This window comes from Rhizophagus irregularis, chromosome 25, assembly GCF_026210795.1.
Source record: "Rhizophagus irregularis chromosome 25, complete sequence".
Lineage (NCBI taxonomy): Eukaryota > Fungi > Glomeromycota > Glomeromycetes > Glomerales > Glomeraceae > Rhizophagus > Rhizophagus irregularis.
In genome coordinates this window covers 2278652-2297119 of record NC_089453.1, presented here as the reverse complement: position 1 = coordinate 2297119, position 18468 = coordinate 2278652, and the positions used below count along the sequence as shown (strand labels likewise).

Below are 18468 nucleotides of genomic sequence, written 5' to 3'. Positions count from 1 at the left end.
CGCGGTCCGTCTTTTTGGGGAGTAGGACCGGTAAGACCGCGGTCTTCTAGGACCGGTGACCATCCTTAGCTACGCATAATTATAAAATTTTCTGAAGAAAATTTTTAAGGTCCCAGACCTTCATCTTAAACTTTTTTTTTATTTTTTATTATTTTTATTTATTTTTATTTATTCAGATTACTATGAGTGATTGGTGATAACTAACATTTAAATATGTAGATTACGAACAAATTTAATTTTAAATGATTTATGAAATTACATTATATAATTTTAAAAAGTTGTGGTAATTATGTAAAAGATATATGATCACCACTTTAGATGTAACTGATCATTCCCAAGCTGGTCTTAACAAAAATAAAGGGAATATTCTAAATTATTCTAAGTATATATTATGTATTAAGAAATTTTCTTTGTTTTATGATTTCTAATACTGTCCAAAAATAAGGCTTGATGATTTACATACATTCCAGATATGAGCTTGGACTCGCACTCATGTAACTCAAGTTGACTCGAGTTGAACTCGCACTCGAGTCAGAAATTTCTTGACTCGAGTCAACCGGGATCATGTGGTTGATAGTGCCGGCTGAACCCTATTTGTAATTCCTGCCGGCACTATGACTATAACGGTCTGGGTAAAATTATGGATAATTTTTTTGGCCCGCACTTTAACTTTTGATTCAAATTAACTCAAGTTAACTCGAGTCCTGACTCAAGTCCTGGACTCGAGTACTCTTTGAGTCAAAAAAATTCTTGACTCGTTTTACTCGAGTTGACTCATCCTGACTCGAGTCCAAGCTCTAATCTGGATTTTATTAAAATCCAGATATATGTGCAAAATTTGTTTGTCATACATACAATGCTTGTACTTATGTTTGCGCATAATGCATTTTGCATAAATATTATTACCATATACTTATACTAATAAAGGCGTTTAATAATAAAAAAAGGGGGGGAAAAGATAATTACATTGTCTTTTCCAGTCAGAAAAAAATTTATTATAATTATATAGTAATGGCTCTTAGTAATGATAAAGGTAATAATCATATATATAATATAAACATTTAATACACAATATAATAAAACTAGTTTCTGGCAATATTGAATTTGAATTAATTTGAAGGAAGCAGTACTAAAGAACTTGAAGGAAACGGCTCTAAGGAATTCAAAAAAAGTGGCTTTGAAGAATTTGAAAAAAGTAGTACCAAGCAATCCAAAGGTATATTAAACATGCTAAAATATTAAATTTTTATTTGCAAATACATTTAAATACTACCTATAATTATAACTTATATAATATACAAATATAGCTCGTAAGTTAATAGGTTATCTTATAATTGAATAATAATGGAATTACTTATAATTTTTATTACATTTAATGTAATTAAATAATTCATTTAATGATTAATATAGTCAGTAAGTTATTAGTTATTTAAATTTTAATTCTTTACTTTTTTATTTTACATAATATTCAAATAACTAAATTCTTTATTTAATTAACTATTTAATAATTAATTGTATTACAGATGGTAAGTTAAAATATCATATTAATTTGTTTAATATTTTATATAGCTTAACTAATTATATTCTTAATTTAAACAACTAGATTGTAAGTGATATATTTAATTTACAGTAAATACTTTTATATTATATTTATACTTATCTAATAATTAATTAATTAATACTAGGGTGTAAGTTATAGATATCTGTATTTCTATTATTTATATAATTTATACTAACTAAATTCTTTATTTAAAAAATTATTTTGTAATTCTTTTAGTTGGTAAGTTATAAGTTATTAATTTAGAATTATTACTTATTGTTATAATATTTACATATAATTTAAACTAACTAAATTCTTTATTTAACAAATTATTTAATAATATAGAGAGTAAGTTGTTTATTATAATATTTACATAAATTTAAACTAACTAAATTCTTTATTTAAAAAATTATTTAATAATTTAGACAGTAAGCTGTTTATTTAATCTGCTATTACTTATTGTTATAATATTTACATATAATTTAAACTAGCTAAATTTTTTATTTAAATAGATTGTAAGTTATAAGCTATTTATTTAATTATATTATTACTTATTGTTATAATATTTACATATAATTTAAACTAACTAAATTCTTTATTTAATAATATAGGGAGTAAGTTATTTATTTAATTCTATTATTACTTATTGTTATAATATTTACATATTATTTAAACTAACTAAATTCTTTATTTAAATAGATTGTAAGTTATAAGTTATTTATTTATTAATTCTTTTGTTACTTATTATTATAATATTTATATATATAAATTAAACTTTATTTAAAAAATTATTTTGTAATTTCTTTTAGTTAGTAAGTTATAAGTTATTTATTTAATTTTATTATCACTTATTGTTATAATATTTATATATAATTTAAACTAACTAAATTATTTAATAATATAGGGAGTAAGTTATTTATTTAATTCCATTATTACCTATTATTATAATATTTACATATAATTTAAACTAACTAAATTCTTTATTAAATAGATGGTAAGTTATAAGTTATTTATTTAATTCTATTATTGTTATAATATTTACATATAATTTAAACTAACTAAATTCTTTATTTAAATAGATTGTAAGTTATAAGTTATTTATTTAATTCTATTATTACTACTTATTGTTATAATATTTACATATAATTAAACTAACTAAATTTTTTATTTTAAAAATTATATAACAATATAGGGAGTAAGTTATTTATTATTACTTATTATTATAATATTTGCATATAATTTAAACTTTATTTAAAAAATTATTTTGTAATTTCTTTTAGTTGGTAAGATATAAGTTATTTATGTTATTTATTTAATTCTATTATTACTTATTATTATAATATTTACATATTTATACTAACTAAATTCTTTATTTAAAAAATTATTAAATAATATAGAGAGTAAGTTATTTATTTAATTCTATTATTGTTTATTTAATATTTACATATAATTTAAACTAATTATTTAAAAAATTATTTAATAATAGGGAGTAAGTCATTTATTTAATTTTATTATTACTTATTTATATAATATTTACAAATAAATAATTTTTTATTAAAATAGATTGTAAGTTATAAGTTATTTATTTAATTCTATTATTACTTATTGTTATAATATTTGCATATATTTAAACTAACTAAATTCTTTATTAAATAGATCGTAAGTTATAAGTTATTTATTTAATTCTATTATTACTTATTTATATAATATTTACATATAATTTAAACTAAATTTTTATTTAAATAGATCGTAAGTTATAAGTTATTTATTTAATTCTATTATTACTCATTTGTTATAATACTTATATATAATTTAAACTAACTAAAGTCTTTATTTAAAAATTATTTTATAATTTCTTTTTAGTTAGTAAGTCATAAGTTATTTATTTAATTCTATTATTACGTATTATTTTAATATTTACATATAATTTAAATTATCTAAATTTTTCATTTAAAAAATTATTTAATAATATAGGGAGTAAGTTATTTTATTTAATTCTATTTTTACTTATTGTTATAATATTTATATATAATTTAAACTAACTAAATTCTTTATTAAATAGATGGTAAGTTATAAGTTATTTATTTGATATTCTATTATTACTAATATTTGTATATAATTTAATAATTTCTTTTAGTTGGTAAGTAATAAGTTATTTATTTAATTCTATTATTATTTATTGTTATAATATTTACATATAGTAATTTAAATATCAATTCTTTATTAAAAAATTATTTAATAATATAGAGAGTAAGTTATCTATTTATTTCTATTATTACTTATTTTTATAATATTTGCATATAATTTAAACTAACTAAATTCTTTATTTAAAAAATAATTTTGTAATTACTTTTAGTTGGTAAGTTATAAGTTATTTATTATTTAATTCTATTACTATTCATTGTTATAATATTTACATATAATTAAACTAACTAAATTCTTTATTTAAAAAATTATTTAATAATATAGCTTGTAAGTTATTTGTCAGTTATTTCTATTATTATATAATCTATAAATATTTATTTGTTAATTGAATTCTTTCATATAAAATTTCTGTTACTTTAGTTGGTAAGTTGTGAAATATAGGTTGATAATTATTGTAAATATTTGTACAAAAATTAAGACATATATTATTTTAAATTCCTATTTAAATTTTAGAGTAAGTATTGATTTCAATCTTAAATTTTAGTGTAACCTTTAATATAAACTTTAATAATTTTAATTATTTAAATTTATAGATTTGGAAAAAGTGGAAATACAGTTTTGGATAATTTTATTTTTGAAAAAAAATTGAAATGGATTCCTTATGATAAATTTAAAAATGTTGAATATCTTGATAAAGGAGGATTTGGTACTATATACAAGGCTATTTGGTTTTATGATAATGAAGATAATGAAGTAGTTCTTAAACTTCATAATAATTTAAGTGAAAATTTAAATGAATTTTTAAATGAAGTATGATAATATATTATTTATTTTTTTAATTTGAATTATAATTTATTTATACTAAGATATTATTACTTTTTTATAGTGGAAATATCATGAAAGTTGTTTAGGTTCAGATGATATTATTTATTTTTATGGGTTTACAAAAGATCCAGATACTTTGAAATATATGGTAGTAATGGATTATGCAGATAAAGGTAATTTAAGAGGAAACTTAACAAGAATAACCAAAAGTGGTTGGTATCAAAAATTATACATGTTATTTGGAATTATTTCCGGACTTAATAATATACATGAACAAAATCTTATTCATTGTGATTTTCACGATGGCAATATTTTAAATCATAATGAAAGAAAAATTTATATTAGTGATTTAGGATTATGTAAACCTGTAAAATCATTTTTGAAAAAATATGATATTTATGGTGTTATACCATTTATGGCACCAGAAGTTTTAAGAGGCAAATCTTATACTCCAGCTAGTGATATATATAGTTTTTCTATGATTATGTGGGAGTTTACATCTGGTATACCACCATTTAATAATAGAGCACATGATATTCAACTTAGTTTAAGTATTTGTAAAGGTGAACGTCCTAAAATCATTGAAAATACCCACAATGTTATTTAGAATTGATGAAAAAGTGTTGGGATGAAAACCCATTAAAAAGGCCAACTTCTAAAGAAGTGTTAAATATGATTGAAAAATGGATTGTCTATCCATATAATGTTGGAGATTTTAATGAAGAATTAAAATACAATATTATGGAATTTATAAATGCACCAATTGGACATAACAATAATCTTGCTACTGAATCTCATTCACAGGCATATTATACAAGTCGCTTACTTGATTTTACTAGTAAACAATTGAATGAAATTCTTGAAAGTGAAGATTCACAAGCTAATGTAAAAGTGAATGAAATGCAAGTAAGTGAAGATTTGGATGATTGTTTAATTTGAAATCATTTATAGGTATGTAATATAGTATATAAAAATAATTAATTTTGCAAATATTTGTATGAAATTAATTTTATTTAATTAATTATTTAGATATTAAACCAGATAAAATAACCAATTATTTGTGTTTTTACAAGAATTTGTAGTTCTTTTTAAGTGATATTTGATGTAATACATTTAACAGAAATTGTTGTTTAGATTTATTTAAACACTAAGGCTAGAGTACTAGTAAAATACTTTACAAAGATTCTTTGTTTGTAATTTAAATAATTCCTTTTTTATATTTTATTCATATATGTATTCACTTTTTCTAGAATTATTTAAACACTAAGGCTCTTAGAGTAGTAAATATTTTACCAATTTCTTAGTTTGTAATTTAAATAAATCTTTTTTTTTCAAAACTTTTCCAATTATTAAATATAAATTATCAAATAATAGTATAAGTATATAAACATTTCCAATGTATAAAATTAAAAATAAATAATAATGTAAAATTTTCATTTCAATGATTGATTGTATTTTATTTATTAACTTTTTAAGAAATTATATTATTAAAATGACATTATGTATAATTATACATAATTATTTAACTTTATAATAAGTACTGACAGGCAGTCTAATGGTCAAATTGTAAAATATTTTTTAGAATTTTTTTTTAGAATTTTTTTTTTTTCAGTTCATATTAACTTTCCTAATAAAAATGCATATGGAAATATCCAGCATGTTTAAGTGACATTTGCCTTTTAAATAATTTTCTTAATAACCTTAACACCTTCACATTTGATAATCGATTATGTAATAAATATTTGCACAAAATATGATTTTTTAATTTATATACTATAAAAAATTTTTATTACTAGTAGTTGATCATATATACAAGTTTTTTGGAATAATATCCATAAAAATAATCATTTGTTAGACTTTTTCTATAAATAGGGATAATAATAGTCAGGTCAAGTCGACCTGTTGACCGGTTGACGTTTAATTAAAAAACGTTTATTTATTTTTTTTAAAATAAAAAAAACGTCTATTATTCTTTTTTTTTAATAATAAATGTTGAGTTTGACCACTTTGACGTTTTTTAATCAAAAAACGTTTATTATATTTTTTTAATGGAAAAATATGAAACCCAACATTTTTAACTAAAAAAGAAAACATGTCAGGTTCGACGTTTTTAATTAAAAAAGATGTTTTTATTATTTTTTTTAATGAAAAAACGCCAAATTCAGGTTAAAAAAATGTTTCGGCGTTTTTATTTTTATATATAAATTGTAATAAAAAACGCGGAAACGTTTTTTTTTTTGACCCAAAATATATCGAGTCAATCAGGACATAGCTCATATTTTTGATCAAGTATCAAGTATTCATTTTTTATAAGAATAATTTAGCTCATCTAAATTATCATAATTATTCGATTCATCGTTTGAGATTACATTTTTTGAACGAGTTTTAGTAGAGAAAACAAAATATTTTTTAAAAATTTCATTATTAAGTTTATTTATTTATTTATTTTGGTAAAGCTAACAGTTTCATTATTTATATGATAAAGAACATACAAACATCATGAGAGAACATGATCTAAATTTTGGTGTAAAACTAAAGCCGTACACCTCCCCCATACCAAACCTTCATCACATACGATGAAGTTGTGGTACCATTTCCCATCACATAACGAACGAGATGAGTGTATGTTCACCAAAAAATAAAATAAGATCATTACAAAACAAAAACGCATTTCGTACTTCTAAAAATCTCTAAACTAATAACCTAATTCTAATATAATCTATAACTACCTACTAACTACACTAGTCTAAAACTATGACTAAATTACCGATCCACCTAATATAAAAGAATCCAATCGGGTCCCATATAACTCCATTTTGTCGGTACGTTACCTATCCGCCAAGCCTTGCCCACTCTCTTGACGTGCACTAGATCTCCATATCAACTAGAAGATTCCGTCCTTCCAAAGTCTCCCAGATAAATCTTCTTCATTATTAAATTTATTTTAACTTGTATCGAGCAATAGATTATTCTCCATATAGTTAATCTGCTTTTAGCGATTTTGTGAGTCTGTGTATATTTACACTGCCGATATAAGGCGCAGAATTCTCTTGAAATGACGTTTTGAAAAAGGACTCCTTAATCGGCTATTTATTTTACTTTATATTTATTCGACAATATGGCTTTTGTACTACAAATATTATAATGATACTTTTTTCTCTCATTTAGAGTTACTATTTATTTTTTTTATTATGAATTATTATTTACTTTTTATTTTATTTTGAATGCGAATATGTACTTTTTCTTTTGCGTTAAATATACTGAAATATATTTTTATGGAAACTAAGCCAAGTAAAAAAAATATTTAAAACTATCTTTTTTTTCGTTAGAATTTAATTCGTGATTCGCGTAACAATCGGAGAAAATTACTATTCAATTTGGGGGAGAAAATAAAAACGTTTTTTGCGATTATCTCGTGATTCAGTAATTCAATCTCGACGAAAGTTTTATGTCGTGTAGCTCTCTACGCCTTCTATAAAATAAAAAAAAGATCGTCGAAATTGGACCAATAGAATGTGAGATAATCGCAAAATCAATTTTTCCCGGGGCATATCGGATTCCAAATGCTACACGACATAAAAATGTTCATCGAAATTGAATCACTGTAAAATGATATAATCGCAAATAACTTTTTTATTTTTTCCCCCTAAATTGAATAGTAATTTCGTAAATTTTCTCTGATTGTTACGCGAATCACGAATTTCATTACCTGTTACCATAATATTTAATAAAGTGCAATATTATTTTTTCACATTAAATTTTTTAAGTATTAAGTGATATATTTGGTTTGTACATTAATAAATCATATAAATTGAAAAAAAAACACAAGAAATATGTTTTTTACTGCAAGCAATTTTTTAAGGCAATTGTTTCTTTAAGGTAAACGCTTTCACTATATTTATTTTACGTGAGCTCTATTTGCATGTCTCCGATCACATATATAAATCCGACCTGATTTATGGTTTTATATTAACCTTCCCTTTTTATAAGCGATATACTGGTATTTTTAGACAACATCACTGATAAAATTCCATGCACGTGTAACAAATGACAATTAAAAAAAAATATGAAATCCTAAATAATATATAGTAACTACTTTTTTTTATATACAGTAGAATACATTAACAGATCGGATCTCTCGGATAACGGATAATAACGAATTCATTATGACCAACATGACTTTATATTACGCGTTTCGTCACATTTTCTTCGTTAAGTACAATGTTTTTTTTTTATATCATTTAGAAGAAAAATTTGCTCTTTAATATTTAATAAAATAACTCTTATTAATATTTAACATTTAATAAAACGACATGCTCTTTTAAAATTTTAAAATTTTAACAAGAAAAATTAAGTTTTCTCTTTAATGAGAAGTTACTTATTCTTTAATATTTAATATTTTGGCATATTTTTTATATTTAGCAAAAAATGTTAATATCTGATATTATTAAGTATCTTTATAATACATTCACATTCCCAAAAATTGTTATTTTTTTTTTTAATTATTTTCTAAATGTAATAACTTTATAATATTATTATTTTTATTATATATAATAATTTTAAAATGTTTTGTGAGAATTAATAATTTTATTATTAAAAATTAATAAAATTTTTGATTAATACGTCGCAAAATTACATGTAATAAAAAAAAATATTAATTTTTATAATAAAGACATTAATTCTTGCGAAATAATTACATATCAATAGAAATATTACTCATTACAAGGTATAAAAAAATTATTACGTCTAAAAAAATAAGTGTCGGGATAATGAGTTTCAGGATCGAGATTATCAGTTATGATTTTTTAGGATTATGAGTCCTATAAAATCAGAGCTACTGTATAATTTAGCAATGTAATATATAGCATTGTTTGCTTTATTAAATATATATGCAAATAGTGTGTTTACAACGTTGTAAAAAATAAATCACTACGTTTTGCCTATATGTTTACAATAGTAAAATAGGTATAGCGAAATCGTTTTTACGGTAAATTAAAAGTGTAGTGGCGATACATTTTCTCACTTTTGCAACGCGTCGTATAACGTTCAATAACGACGCACAAAACGACGGATGAATCACGTGATTTTGACGCAGTGTCAACGCTGTTTAAAAATATGAAAAGAAGCTCAAGCCAGGATTTTCATGGCTCAGCTTGGCGCTCACTTCAGGCTTGGCTTGTCGCAGATCTTCAAGCCGAGCCAAGCCAGACTGTGGCTCGGATTGAGCCGGCTCATGTAGAGCACTAGCCATGGCAATAAGTTTTTTTTTTTATTATTAAAGAACAAGCCTAAAAATATATTATTTTGTTGATATGGTCATTATGGTGATACAGGATCATCACGATAGCAGAGTTGATGATGATCACTTTGTACTGTAAATATAATGTAACTCGCAGTAATATCATCGAACAATCATAAAATCTACAATACTAGTACCAGAAATTTCAAAATTTTAAGGATTTCAAAAATCTCAATAAAGAAATGTGCTTCCTTTTACGAAATCAATCAAATAAAACAAAAAGTAAATAAAGTATGATCAGCTAAACTAAAATTTTTTAATTTAATCAAAAAAAAGAAAGATCGTTCCTGATCGACTAAGGTTTGATCCATAAAAGCCATAAGAGAAACAAAATGGAACTCCCAATTTTATCATTATAAAACCTTAACAAAAAACGTGTTTTTATAAACGATTGGCCAATAATAAATTAATATGTAATATAGAATATTCACACGTGTTAAATTCCGGAAAAACTTCTTAAAAATATATAAATAATGTTTTTATAAATTTCCTTTTTTTTAATTCCTTTTTTTTTTTTTTTTTTTAACAGAAAGTTTTGTCCTCAACTTTCACAAAATTTTACAAGAAAAACAGTTAAACTTCTATAACGACAATTATAATAAAATGCATATTGTCGTTTGTAACGAAGGACCTTCTGGTCTCATATTTGCCCTTTTATTGTCTGAAATTTTTGTTACAAAAAATATTTCCGGAAAAATTACAATTTTTCATACCCATAATTCAAAGAACGAACTTTTTTTAGTCAATAAAAATGATTTTTTACGTCTTCCCAGAAATATATTTGATTATATTTCTTCCGCAGCTGTTTTTAAAGAAATTTTTTCTGCTGAACGATCGGCATATTTTATGGACGAACTGGAGAATAAACTTTTGGAAATAATTCTAAAATCCAATAATAATTTTGTTCAAGTTATTAAAAAAAGGTAAGTTATATATGTTTATAATAAGTCCCACGATTATTGGCGTTAATAATATTTCTCCTAATTTTTTTTTTTTAGATTTTACCCTACAAGTACCCAATATGACTTATTGGTTCTCGCAGATGGTTATAGCGTTAACCTTCAGGATAATTACCGGTTTGAAAAAGAAGTTATTTTAAAAAGTTATGAATTGAAGGTTAATTTTCAAACTACGAAAAATCAACTACAAAATAATGAAACAGAAATTTTATCATTATTACAAACCAGATATTTTTTAGAACAAGATAATGATCAAAACTTTCTTAAAGTAAATTTATCAAAATCTGAATATGATAATATTGATTTTAATGATGACTCAACTTTAAATTCGATAAAGAATCCTTGGTTTCTTAATATTATTCGAGATGGTTTTGAATTTTTTGAAGTTAATGTTGACGAAAAATTAATTTCAATCACCAAGAGTTCTAACGACTTATTAGTATCCAAAGAATTTTATAAAAGTTATCAGCAGCTTGATGGTCGATTTATATGTGTAATTGGTGATTCGGCACTTAACTCATTTAATTGCAATTCTTGGCATAGAAGGTAAATATACGGTACATACAGTATATACGGTATTAACGGTATGTAATTATAACTCTTATACGTTACTAACGAACATAATTTGTATCATTTAACCAATTTTCCAGTATGTACCTTGGAATTGCTATATCAACAGCAACGATCTTAGCCGAGCAACTTACCGTTGGACAAGCACCATTTGAAATCACTCGTAACAATCTCGACGAATTTTCTAATGCTATGTTAAATTTTCAAAAAAGATTCACGTACAAATTTCAGTCAACGAATATGGACAATATTCTTTCAAAAGGTAAAATTTTTTATTTTTCTTTCAAACCCTTTGAAAAAACGAACATCTCCTTTAGGTTGCCTTGGCTCCCCTTGGCCGAATATGATCGCGTAATAATTTTCAGGGACGTTAATTTATTATTTGATTTTATTTTAGTTACCAACAACATTGTTGATAATTATAATAAACATCATCCCAAGAATATGTTATCGTCCATCAACCCTTCTGATCCCATGTCAATCCTGAATAAATACCCTCAATTATTTGAGATTGATCATACTTTCGATTATAAAAGTGATAATATTCTTAATGGAATAAGAGAAGAATACGTAAAGAATATCAAACAATCTGTACCTGAAATATTATCAAAAAAACTTGATAGAATTAAAAATATGATAAATCATTTTACAATTTATGAATCATATACATTTTGTCATAATGTTTCAAATAATATCGAGTCAAGTAAGAATAATTTATCTTGATCTTTACCATAACGATAATAATTAATCAATTTATATTTTTAGATAATTGGAATCAACCTACAATTTCACGTGATTTTGATTCTAACGAACAAGCAATTGATGAATATGATGATAACATGTCTGATGATTCTAATGATTCATCCGATGAAGAAACCGAATCCGAATCTTCAGATGATATATCGCTTGAAGAATTTTTTTGTGTGGCTTTTGGAAAAGAAGAAATCAATTATGACGCTACGAATTTTGTAACTGATGAATTGACCGAAGAAATATTTAAAGTTGAAGTAGTGTCTCGCTTAAAGGATCCTAAACAAGGAATTCTTAGAAATATATTCCCGTATATTGTAGATATAATTAATAGAACCATTCCATTACAACGTATTCAGGATTGTATTCAACAAATTTCGATTTCTAAAGAACTTAACGACCCTTCACAATTATTAAAACGTTTAATCAATTGTAAGGGAAAGGATTATCTTGTAGCTTTCTTGGATAAAGTACCAAAAAAAGCACTTTCAAAAATCTTACTTTCACTTACTCGAGCAAATATTCCTATCCCATTATTATTCACAAATAAAAATGAATTTTATCAAAAAGGTCTTCGAGTCTTAAGAGAATTACATAGTTTAACATTACAAGATGATTATCATCTATTATTATCATTTAATTTAAGTACGAGCGAATTAATTTCACCATTCACAAAAAAACTTTATCCAATCATTTGTAAACATCGTGAAGATGATCCAAGTATTACTACATCTGGTTCAATTGATATTTCTTTTCATCCCGCTTCTGAAAATTATGGACGTAAACCTGTTGCTATAGCTGAAATATATTTTGAAGAAGATCCAAATCAAATTTTTCTTAGTTTAATTAATAAATTTTCAAGTTTCGCATTTTATATGTTTTTACATATAAATGATCAAGATTTTAATGGAAATACTCCATCTAATGAATTAAATTTACTTATTAAAACCATGACACCGAAACTTAATGATACTTATAATTCAAAAATATCAGTTATATATTGGAGTAGATCAAAGAATGATGATCATTTTAGTAAACGTAAAAAGATAATAAAAAAATTATTAGAATCATATTTCAAATCTGAATGTATTAAAATTGAACAAATTGTCAAAGATACAAATCAATTTATTGAAAAGAAAAAAGATGATGTATTGGAACAATTATCAAAACCTGGAACAAAAATAATTTGTCCACCATTATATATTAAATTATCAACAAAAGATAAAGAATCTTTAAATATTTGGAAGAGTGAAATTGAAGAATCTTTATTCGCTTCTAAAATGAAATTCATTAAATTTGAGAGTAGATCAGATATTTTTCGTGCGACTCATTTGGAACATGAGATTGAAGCATTAAATGATAAGAGATCCACAACGGAATCACAAACAAATTCAAAATTCATGTCTGAAGGAGAAATTTTAAATAGAATACAACAATGTCGAAAAGAACAATTAGAACTTGGTACAAAAGAACAATTATCAATTTTTATTGATTTTGCAAAATTAATTAATGAGAATAATATAGAAAAATTAAAGGATTTTTCTTGTCAAATTGATGATTATTTTAAAAAATATTTACGTGAATTACAATTTGCAAATAATGATATTGAAAGAACTGAAATTAAACAAATAATTGAACAAAATGATATTTCTATACATGATTTTTGGCGTGAATTTATTATATTATCTGAATTAAAATATTCAAATCATTCCAACTTTGAAACAAATAATTCAATTTTAAAGCATCATGAAACGAATACAATATTAAAACAATTGTAAGTATTTTATATCAATTTATTGATTATTTATGAGATATGATAATTTATTTAATCCTTTCCAACTTTATTTTAAATCAGGTATAATGTTAATCAAAAAAATTTACAAGAAGCGTATAAAACATGGATTCTTGAAGGAGAGCCTTTACAATTACTCGATGGTTTATCATTACGTTCTCTTCCAACAAAGTTTTTATCCAATGTTTTGAGTAACTTGATGACGAATGTTGAACGAAGATTAATAGTAATTTCAGTTATTGGACTTGAAAGCTCAGGAAAATCCACCCTTTTAAATTATTTATTCCATTGCGGATTTGCAACTTCAGCTTCAAGATGGTAAGTATTTTTTATAGAACGAATCATTTGGAACGAGTCTTTTTATAGTTAGCCGAAAAATAAACCAGGTCCGGATGATCGGCAATCAGGAATTCGGCCCCGTTTTTCGGCATTATTCATTTTATTATTCTTGATGACTAAGAAATTATTAATTTTTTTTTTTAGTACTAAAGGAGTGTATATGAGTTATCGAACCGCAAATTTTAACGGAAAAATAATTGATTTGTTAATTCTTGATTCTGAAGGAATGGCATCAACCGCTCAAAAATATATTACTTATCGTACTAGTTTTGATAAAAAGATAACACTTTTAGCGTTAATGTGTTCACAAATTGTAATAATTAATACGAAAGGATTAACAAGAGATATTGGTGATATATTGGAAGTATCTTCATGGCATTTAGACGCCCTTAGACATAGACAATCAAAACCAAGATTACATTTCGTACTTCGTGATATGGTTGATACGATAGAAGCACAAGAACCAGCATTTAAGGATATCGTTGATGGACTTAAAAAAATGTTTAAACAGATTCCTGGTTGCGTAGATACATTAGAAGATTTTATGTCAGTTGAACAACAAGACGTTCATTTATTAGAAAATGCATTCTGTTGTTATCAAGATGATTTTCGTCCTCGTGTCGCCAATATTGGTAAAACCGAAAATGTTAATTTACCAGCCGTAAGTATTGAGTTAACTAGTCCATTTCTTTTTTTTCTGATTATTGTCCGGAGCGAAGCGAAGGACAATATATGTCTACGCACTATGAAAAAAAATCGATCACGTGAATTTCTCTGTCCGCCATGTGATCGTCACCACCCAATGAAATCGCAAATTTTAGTTTTCGCTCCGGACTTACAACGGTTTCCGTCTCCTAGTGTTAAAAACATGTAGCGTACGGTGACCTATCTCTGGCACGTACAGTCGTCATTATTTAAATTAAATTCAAATTAATCAATACTTTTATTTATATAGGAGGTATTTCCGGCAAAAATTTCAAGTTTACGACAATCGATCTTAAAATCTGCTTTATTACATAAGAATTCATCGGAACAATTCACAAATGTACAAGGTACTTAAAATTATCTGATATTCATAAATACAATTAATTATTTGAAATATAATTATTAAAGTGATTCAAATTTTTTTAGGATTTATTCCATATATGAAAACCGTATGGAGTAAAATCAATACATATGGAAGTTTTCTTCATTTTGAAAGTTTTAAAGCGATACAAGCATGGCATCAAATGCGTAATATTGTTAATGATATTAAAGAATATAAATTATCAGAATTTATCACAAATTCTAAAATTATAATTAATTATTATGTTAAAAGAATTAAATCAGATTATTCAAAATGGAATCAAATTGAAACAGAATTTAGAAAAGAATTAGATATACTTACAGATAAATGGACAAAAGATAATTTAAAAAATTATTCAGAATTAGTACAAGAACAATTTGATACTAATATTGTAGAAGAAGGTAAAAGATTAATTTATAATATGATCGCAGAAGAAAGAAGAGAACAAGATGGTCAATGGATGTTATTAATACAAGAATATAAAGATTCTTGGTTGTCAGATTGTGCTATAGAAAAAGTTGGTAAAAAAATCAAAGGATTAAATACTAATAATTTAAAAAGGAATGAAGCTGAATGTACAAAAATATTCGAAGAAATTTGGAAAGAGGTAGAAGATGATAAAATAGAATTTAATCGACAAATAGTACTACAATCAGAAAAATTAAAACAACATGTTCAAGTAACATTTAATAACGCTGTTAATGATTTTAGTTCTACAGTTCGTCAAGGTTCAAAACAAAAAGAAAAAGAAAAATTTAAAAGAGATTTTTGGACAAGTATAAAGAAACCATCAACTTTAGAAGAACATATTAGTATTGACGTAGAACAAATTCAAGATATAATAGAAATAAATTATCATTTTAATTTCTTTACCGTAAAGAATACGAACAAAAGAAAAATTGCTGAAGAAATCGAAAGTAAATTGAAACAATCAATTAATGGAATTTCTTATGACCTAAAACAAAAATTATCTCTACATATTGAATATGGGCAAGCGATCAAATGGCTTGGAACATTATGTAACTGTCTATTTGAATTTACACAATCATTAAATAATAAGATTGAGTTTAAATCTGATCTTGATTTTTTTGAGGTAATTATTTATTCATATTATAATTATCGATAAAATTACATGCTTTCACGTATTATTCTAATGTCAATTGTTTTTATTTACAGAAATATTTAAGATCACAAATATATAAGACGTTAAGGAATAATACTATTGAATGGGAAAAACAACAAAAAGAAAAATTGGATAACCTGAAAAAAAAATTATTATTATCATTTCAAAAGATTTTAACAGATTTTTCTAACGAAAGTCTTTCCAAGGAAGTTCTTAAATATATATTAACAGCATTTAGACAACAATTGGACCTGAAAGAAAAAATGATAGATCAAAAACTTCAAATCTATTTAAGAAAAGGTTGGATGGATACACACACAGCAACAAATCATGCCTATAGCCAAAGTTTTGGTGCATTAAACATTAACGCAATTCGAGAATATCTTAAAGATCCAACAGAATATATGTCCAGTCTTTTTAATACCGATTATAATACGTATAGTGAAATTTTGGTAGAATCCATACTACGTGAAATTGATGAATATTATATAAATACGAAAGATAGTTTATTAAAAGGCATATCTGAATGGAATGAATTATTTGATCCGAAACAAAGTTACGATCAATTGCCGTTATCAAATTTTTTTCTTTATTTATCTGGGAAATCAATTTCTTATGAATATAATTCATTAAGAATATTTATGGAACGTAAATATAATATTAACATGAAGGAATCGGTACCAGAGTATGATCTTTCTGACATTTTAAAAGATTCAAATAGTTTGTATGGAAGTTTTACTATTGAAAAACCTATCGATTTTTGTAACTTACTTTGTAAATCTTTGATTGAAAGTCTTACAAGTATGCAAACTATATGGATTAATACAGAAAGATTTATAACAAAAGAAAGAATGCGAGCTCATTTGGTAACAAAAAATATTATCATGTCTTATTTTAATCAACTTGGTTGTTCAGCAAGATGTCCACTTTGTTCTTCAAAGTGTGAGCTTCCAGATGATGGTCACACTCAACATCAAGTATCTAAGCATTTACTTCCAGCTTTTACCGGTTTTCAGGGCAGAGATACAAAGTTTCCAACTTTAATTGTATGTACTGAAGATGAAGCCCATGATAGAAGATGGGGATATCAAAAGGATTCAATTTATTTACCACTCACCGAATTTTTGTCTAAATATCATCCATCGTGGATTCCCTTTCCTCGCTCAGAACCATCTGATGAACATGTAGCAAAAATGCGTGCAATCTGGTGGAGACTTAAAGGTGAACTTTGTGAAAGATATAACATGATTGACAACACTGATCCTTCATGGGGATCCAGATATGGAAGTCTTATTCCAGAATAGTTTGAGGAATAATAGTTAAACCTTTTTTTATATATATTTTAAATAATTATCTTGTGATTATGTAGTTGTTTCAGTTATACTATTTACTATGTACCTTTTATAAATATATTTGAATAAAATCAATTATTAAATAAATGACAATTGAAAAGTGAGAAAGTGAGAACCTATTAAAAGTAAAAAAATATAGGTCTAACTTTAAATTATAAAAAAAATCTAAAATTTAATTTTGGTTTATTCTAAATATTATGACATCCGAATATATGATATTAAATTATTAATCACAATATCTTATCTCATTGCTCTAAATTCATGCATTTTAGTAGTATAGAGATTAGAGACGCGTCTATCCGGATAATCTGCCTAAATCCGATCCGAACCCAGATAACGGATAATTTTCTGGGTGCATCACCCGTCACGCTATCTGTTGGTATAAATAATAGTTATTGGGTAAATATCACCGATCTGCGAAGCAGTTCGGATGATATTTTAACTACCATACCTAATAACTATTATATATACCATAGAGTCCCGAATATAAGCACCCCATAAATAAGCGAATTATGACAATTTTGGCCTACATTATGATGTGCTCGATCGGCTGGCATTACGTGCAAAAGGGATGCTTATTATTGAGACTTTACGGTATTTTTTTTTTAATTTCGGGTCTTTAATTTTATTTTCAGAAGACCAGTTAACGCAAAACACTGAAAGAAATCGAATTCAAATTTTTTTTGGAAAAAAAGATATTAATCATCA

General features: G+C 24.5%; 2 protein-coding genes across 2 annotated transcripts; both read left to right on the top strand.

The window, feature by feature from the left end:
• Positions 1 to 5182: 5182 nt before the first annotated feature.
• On the top strand, positions 5183 to 5449 carry OCT59_016959 (uncharacterized protein; the record flags this gene model as incomplete). The annotated part of the gene is made up of 1 exon (XM_025319398.2): positions 5183 to 5449. The coding sequence occupies one exon, from the start codon at positions 5183 to 5185 to the stop codon at positions 5447 to 5449; it is 267 nt and encodes an 88-aa protein (XP_025173951.2).
• Positions 5450 to 10412: 4963 nt separating this feature from the next.
• OCT59_016958 (uncharacterized protein) lies at positions 10413 to 17850 on the top strand (the record flags this gene model as incomplete). Its single annotated transcript, XM_066146041.1, has 10 exons — positions 10413 to 10732; positions 10808 to 11314; positions 11419 to 11600; positions 11736 to 12041; positions 12104 to 13862; positions 13944 to 14198; positions 14364 to 14880; positions 15175 to 15271; positions 15351 to 16378; positions 16462 to 17850. 10 exons carry the CDS (start codon positions 10413 to 10415, stop codon positions 17710 to 17712), a joined length of 6222 nt encoding a protein of 2073 aa, XP_066003769.1. The 3' UTR covers positions 17713 to 17850.
• Between the last annotated feature and the right edge of the window lie 618 nt (positions 17851 to 18468).